This window comes from Setaria italica, chromosome II (genome assembly GCF_000263155.2).
Source record: "Setaria italica strain Yugu1 chromosome II, Setaria_italica_v2.0, whole genome shotgun sequence".
NCBI classification, from domain to species: Eukaryota; Viridiplantae; Streptophyta; class Magnoliopsida; order Poales; family Poaceae; genus Setaria; species Setaria italica.
The window spans coordinates 35189768-35196695 of record NC_028451.1 but is presented as its reverse complement, the minus strand read 5'-3'; the positions used below and the strand labels follow the sequence as shown (position 1 = coordinate 35196695).

The 6928-nt window shown below is 45.7% G+C and overlaps 1 protein-coding gene and 1 pseudogene across 1 annotated transcript in view; one reads left to right on the top strand and one right to left on the bottom strand.

Moving 5' to 3' along the window:
• LOC101765764 (aspartyl protease family protein At5g10770) overlaps window positions 1-1704 on the bottom strand; it is a 2532-nt gene extending 828 nt beyond the window's left edge. The window contains exons 1-2 of the mRNA XM_022824326.1: window positions 1499-1704; window positions 4-833 (exon numbers count right to left, since the gene is read on the bottom strand). Coding sequence (XP_022680061.1) covers window positions 4-833; window positions 1499-1703 — 1035 coding nt within the window. The 5' untranslated portion in view covers window position 1704. The remainder of the gene's footprint in view (window positions 1-3; window positions 834-1498) is intronic.
• A 2272-nt stretch (window positions 1705-3976) lies between these two features.
• On the top strand, window positions 3977-4618 carry LOC105913798 (annotated as a pseudogene).
• The last annotated feature ends 2310 nt before the right edge of the window (window positions 4619-6928 follow it).

Here is a 6928-nt window from a genome sequence, read left to right as displayed (position 1 = left end):
CCGTCCGGCGACCTTGACGCCGACGAGACGGACGAAGTACAGCGACGGCAGGTCGCGGCTGGGCACCATCGCCGTGAACTGCGCGTTCTCCGGCGCGGCTCCGCCGAGTGCCAGGTACCCGGTGCCGCTCGACAGCGACGGCAGGCAGTAGGAAAACCCAGGGCCATACCTGCCCGCCGCCTGCGAGGACAGGGACACGCCCCTGCGGCCGAGGCCGATGAGCCCGTCCTCCGTGCCGAATTGCCCGGTGTTATCGCGGCCGCACCCGAAGACGAAGCCCGGGATCGTGTCGGACGGCGCCGCCAGCGTCAGCGTGTCGCGCGCGAGGTCGCCGTCGGTCACCGAGCCGTCGGCGTACGCGACCTCGTACCGGCACCTGTTGCCCGACGACGAGCGGCGCCGTAAGTAGCCGAGTTCTCGGCACTCCCGCGCGCCGCCGGGCACGGCGGAGTACGTCGGCGACTTGGCCGGGTCGAAGAGCGGGTCTTGCTGCTCGTAGCAGTCCTTGCACGGCGTGCACTGCACCCACGACAGGTCGCTGCCGGTGTCGAACTCCAGCGTGAAGTACCTCGCCGGCGTCCCGAGGCCGACCGTGACGACGTAGTTGTTGGTGCCAAGAGATGCGGTGGCCCAGTGCGCCGGCATGTGCACGCCCTTCGAGCCTCGGTTTGCGTCGACGGTGGAGGCGCCGGTGATCCTACGGTGTATGGACTTGGCCCTGTCCCGGTCACGGACCAGGATCTCGACGGGAGACTGCGCGGCGCCGCGTGACTTCGGCGGCGAGCATGGCCCGTGCCGGTGCACGACCTTGAGAGCCGACGTGTTAGATGGCCCTGCAGGGGCGGGAGGAACGAAAATGAGCGTCTATACATGCGAAGTAGGGATGCAAATTTTGTGAATTCACGCAGACGAATTAATCCGGATTTAATTTTAAGAAAAGCGATGAATGAAAATAGTATGAATATGATCTAGCTGGTGATCCAAAACAACCAATTGGATGCCCACTTGCACTTGTATATACATGTACTATACATCTGTACGAGCATATATACAATTCAAGCGTTCCGATTTTAACAGACGGGGTTTGATTCATTTCAAAATTTTCGACTCAAACTATTGTCTTTTCCCGCTTTATGACTCGCTCATCGGTTTTTGTAGAAGCTACAGACAGGCTTAACAATTCTCTGCTCATTCTCAACCTACACGTTGTAACCCTTGTGAACAGCTAGTGTATTTTTTAGATATACTCCATCTGTTCGTATATCAATGATTTCGAGCTAGCCGGCGTCATATGAACAATGGAGAAAGTATGTTTCACCCTTCTACAAATATCCAATCATATAACACTCCCCGTTCGTAGCATAAAACGACCTAGGCTACACCTACGTGTCAGCTTCCTTTTGGCTTGACACGAAGCTATGCTATCTGGAGTACTCGCTTCTTTGTACAGTAAAGAAACGCAACGAGCGGAAGCAGGGCGGAGTGAGAGTGACCGTACCTTCCGCAGTCGCGCAGACCGTGCTCGGCCGCAGCGAGCTGACGCTCGCGACGTGCCAGTCGCCCCGCCCGCCGCTCTCCTCCGCGCATAGACGGCCGAACAGAGAGGCGAGCGCTGCCGCCGCCGCGAGGACAACCGCGAGGCAGCTTCCATGGGACAGAGCGCACCGCGTCACGAAGGCCATCCCCAATGCCTGTGAGGCCATGTCCGTTCCCTCACGAGATAAAAGACGACGCTGCGTGATCATATATATGTAGCGCCTTGGATAAAGGATGATTACCTTTGTTGTCCTTTTCGTTTGCGGCCAAATTGAAAATAGCAAGGAATATTCTTGCAATTGCATTAGTTAGTGGCACGGCCAAATTAAAGTTTGGTCGCTCCAATATTTTGGTGATCGGTCAGCAGCATGTAATCACACTTTATTGACACGACTTATTGGTCCCGACGAATGGGATCGGGTCGACTTCGATAATGGGGACAAAATGCCGTTTACAGGGGTCGGGAAATCATCAGGCGAGAGACCAACATGTGTGTCACGTTGTTGCGACCGGTGTAGTGGTCTAGTGAGTGATGACTGTACATATACGAAAATTCTCGATGTTGGATGCGTAGTCTGCCCACACTATCCGGGACCATTGCTCGGCGAGCGTTCGCTGCTACAGGTTTGCAGCGACTGAAGATACTATTCTTCTTCCTTCTCCTATCTTTGTTCTTCCTTTATCTTTCTTCCCTCAAACAGCACCGGACGACCCCGACCATCCTTAAGGCCGTCGGTGATTGGAGCCCCCAAACCCCGATCCCTAACCCTGTTCCGCCAGCCTCCGCCACCTCCCACGGCCAGCGGCAACCCGCCACCAGCCACTCCGCCCACAACTAAGGGGGTAATGGATCATGACCCTCGTACCCCCTTCACAGTCCAACTCAACCCTATATTTATCTCCACTCCTAATAATTCCCTAAGGGCTTGTTTGGCAGCCCATTTCCCCATCAGGTTCCCGGCCTTTTTCCCGTGGAGGAAACCCACGTGGAAAGTTTCCACGGGCTAACTTACCGGCGCCTTTGGAAGCCTGCTAGGCGGGGGAGTCCGGCTCGTCTCAGCCTATTTTTCCGCGCGGAATACCTCCCGACCTCCAGACATCGGGCGCCACCCCCCGTCTCGCCCGTCCCTCGAGCCTCGTCTCGCCCGTCTCCCCCTCCGCCAAAAAGCCGCCGCCGCCGCCGCCACCCCCGTCTCCGCCGCCACCGCCACCCCCCGTCTCCGTCGTCGCCGCCGCCACCCATCTCCACCATCACCGCCGCCTCTCTGGGAGAAAGTCGCGCTACCTCCTCCAAGATCCAAGTTCGGGTGCGCCTCCTCTAGCCCTTCTCCCCATCTCCTCCGAATCCAGGTTCAAATTATAGTTTGGGAGTTACGGCTATTAACCCAGCGTGGAAACTCCTGCTAGAACCTAGCGAGGTTCTAGCAAGTTAACGTTTCCTTTTGTGTTAGATGTGAATACAGTTGCTATTTCCATCTACTTGGATGGAAATGGGAGCAGCTGCCTAATTGTAACCGGTTCCCATGGGACCAAAGTGGAGACCAGCCTTTTAGTACTTTCTCCTTTTGTGTCCTTTTAAGAGAACTAGAAAGGTTTGTTAGATTTTTCTTCTTTTATTTGGAGGATATATGCATCCTTCCCCACAAAGAGATGCTACCTGTGATCTTTGGGATTCTCTGCGAATCCGTGGTAGTTTGAGTTTAGCTTAGTAGCTTACGTGTGATGTAGTGTCTTCTTACTGGTGTCGGATCGAGCAAAGGTTTGCTGAGATCATCAAGATAATGAGAGATCTCATAACGAAATGAGAACATAATCCTGAGATTCTAGTTCTGTTTTCTTTTTCATATTTTGTTTCTTAAAATGATTTGAGATTATTTTTCAATATTGAATGATTAGCTCGGCATTGGTGTTAAAAATATAATTAGACTGTTGCTCTCAGGAGTAAAGCCATGCAACAGATGTACCTTTATTTGAAATGATTGGATATGTACCATAGATGCACTTAACTATATAGATGGTGATTATAATTTAAAATATGTTGGTTCAGTTGTCAGTATTATATGTCAAATGTTGGCTTTTGAACATTACTGCAACTGTAGCTGGTTTGGCACTATATTAATTGGTTGAATCGGTTACATTTAGTTTCTCCAACCTTTTTTTATATTTTTTTTGTCCTTAAATCACATCTTTAACAGCAGAACTGTAGTTTATGCCATCATCTTTTGTCCTTTCTGATAATTCATGATTTATGAGGTTGTAGCCTTGTATGAAATCTTTTAGGAACCTATTTTTCTAGAGATCTAGGCTATATGGTGAAATCCAAGCTGAAAGTTATTGACTGGTTGGTATTGTTGATTTATATTCTATTTGATGGGTTATATTGGTTTGTTAGCCTGATTTCTCTTATTGCTCTATTTGATAGGTTACTATACACTAGATAATGGGATCTTGGAAGGAGCAAGTTAGGCAATTCTTGTTGGAGGAGGAGGAAGAGGATGATGAGCTATTTTTTGTACTTGTTCCTGCCATAATTCCGTACCTACAAGAAGAGAAAATACCTGTCCACACATCTTCTCTTCATGGTGCCAAAAAGGTGAAGAAAATCCTTGAAGGACACCCGAGTTGGTGTAAAGTTAAGTTCCGGATGGAGCCTGAAATATTTAAAGCCACAGCGGATTTCTTAGAAGAGAGAATTTTCTCTGTGACACACGAGGTGTTGCTGTTGAGGAGCAGCTCGGGATGTTCATGTTTATGCTCTCACACAATGCTAGCAACTAAAGGCTACAGAAAACTTTTCAACACAGCGGCGAGATAATCCATAGGAAAATAATAGAAGTTTCAAAATAATTCCTACCTTAACTCATCGTTTTGTGAGACTTCCAAGTTCATTCCAAACTCATATCAAAATCGTGACAGATCCTTGTTTTATGCCCTTCTTTCAGGTGCCAATCTTTTCTTTCCAAGTGCATAATCATTTCCCCAATCTTTTCTTTCCTTGCGTGCTAAGTCCTTATTTTTTCCTTCCGTGTAGAATTGCATTGGTGCAATCGATGGCACTCATATACCAATCACCATCGCATAAGACAAGACCCTTCCCTACAAAAATAGGAAAGGAATCCTATCACATAATGTTATGTTAGCCTGAAATTTCGACCTTAACTTCACATTCATTTCATGTGGATGGGAAGGATCAGCATCAGATGCAGGAGTCCTTATATCTGCTGTTAGCAAAGGATTTATTGTGCCAGAGGGGAAGTTCTATCTTGTAGATGGTGGGTACGCAAATACATCATCCTTTATTGCCCCACATCGAGGAGTTCAGTACCATCTCAGTGATTTTAGAAGGTGTCGTTCGTCTCAAAGTGGTTATGCAAACTACAAAGAACTATTTAACCATCGCCATGCATTGCTTCGCAACCATATAGAGAGGGCCATTGGTGTTCTAAAGAAGAGGTTTCTGATTCTAAAAGTAGACACTTTCCATCCCATAAAAAATCAATTCAAGATTGCAGCTGCAATAGTTGCATTTCACAATATAATAGAGGGCAAAATAGTCAAGAGGGGTGGTTGGATGACCAACCAGAGTATATCCCAACAGATCAATATGTTGATGTGCCGGAGGGGGACAACAACTATCCAAGTGAGGCGGAGTCAAACGATGGCAGTACTCTAAGAGATCAGATTGCACACCAAATGTGAGCTGTTTATAATAATAATAATTAGTCTAGTTTGATTCCTCTAGTTTGTGTATATTTTGCTTATCTAATTTTTGGAACTTTCTACTGCAAACATTATTGTAATAAGTACCTTTTTTAATGCAATTGTTATCTTTGTACTTGAATTTATTTTTTTGAGGCACCTTGATCTTGCTTATATTTCTTTGTACTTCATCTTAACATGTTTTGAGAAATGCAGCCATGGCAGGAGAAGTTGATAGGGCTGCTTGGAACTCCGCTTATGAGAAAGGTCTTGTTGAAATATTACTTGACTACAAAGATAACCCCAAATATAAATGTCAAAATGGTTGGGTATCGGAGGGCTGGAGGATTATCACCAGCAAGTTCAATGAGAAGTTTCCCGTATTTCATTTATCAAAGAAGCAGGTGCAGGAGAAGGAGAAGGAGCTCAAAGCTAATTACAAGGCACTAAGAGATGCTAAAAGAGATAGTGGTAATGGTTGGAATTAATCTTTGTGTATAAAACTAAAGGAACCACAAGTATGGGAGAAATTAATTGCAGTAAGCTATTTGGACTCTTATAAAATATGCTAAGAAGTAGCTAAGTTATTGTTGTTAACTAATTATCCTTTTCTGTTACATTTAATAAAATCATCCAAGAGTAGCAAAGTTTCGCAAAAAGCCATTTCCCCTCTTTTACCAATTGGAAGCACTATATGAAGGTGAAGTTCCCTCACTTGCATAGCTTAATTATTACTTTCAGTATCGAACAATTTTGTGGTTTTAATATGAGTTCGAATTGTCTCTTGAAAATATGAAGTGTTGTTATAGGAAATCTAAATTTCACATCAACCATGCAAGTGGATCCACCTTCTACTCCTGCACCTCCTGCTCTTTCTCCTCTTGTTGTTCCTCCTCCTGCACCTCTTGTTGCTCCTGTTGTTCCTCCTCTTGCACCTACTGTTGAAAGAAGTAACTTTGAACAATGCAGCAGTCACTTGGGTGCAAATCCATTTGTTTCGAGTTTCGATGGCCAAGAGACTTCTAGTGCACAAAATGAACGCAATGAAGCTCAAGATTCAAGACGGGAAGAAGGTGGAAGTGGGAGAAAGCGTAAGCAAAGTCACATTGGCTCTGCTCTTGAGAGATATGCGGAGTACAAAAAGAGCCAAACCAACAAAACTTTGCAAGCTCTTGAAGAAAGGAAAAGAAGTGAGGAAGAATTTTCAGTTGAGAAGTGTGTTGATCAAGTGGATGCTATTGTCGAATTAACCGATGAGGAGAAGTCGTATGCTTTGGATGTCTTTGAGTCTGACACACACAGGAAGATATTCATTACAAGTAAGAATCATAATGTTCGATTAATATGGCTAAAGCGAAAAATCAGGTATGTCTCTTTGAATATGCTCAATGTATGGTTCATGATTAACTTACTTGTATCATCATGTCTAACCATGTAAAATTTTGCTTTGTGTAAACCTTCTACTGTTGACATGGCTAAATTATTTCACTTTTTTATTTGGTTAATTGCAGAGCCCTAATGGGAAGCACTACATGATGGGTGTATATAATTCAAGGTTTGAAATGGTTTTATTCAGGTAATATAAAACACTATAAGCTATCTGTCATTGCTCATGTAACCAAACTTTTGTGTCAGATGATTATTAGATTCATAAGTTTAGTCAAACACTATAAGATTTGAAATGATTATAGTC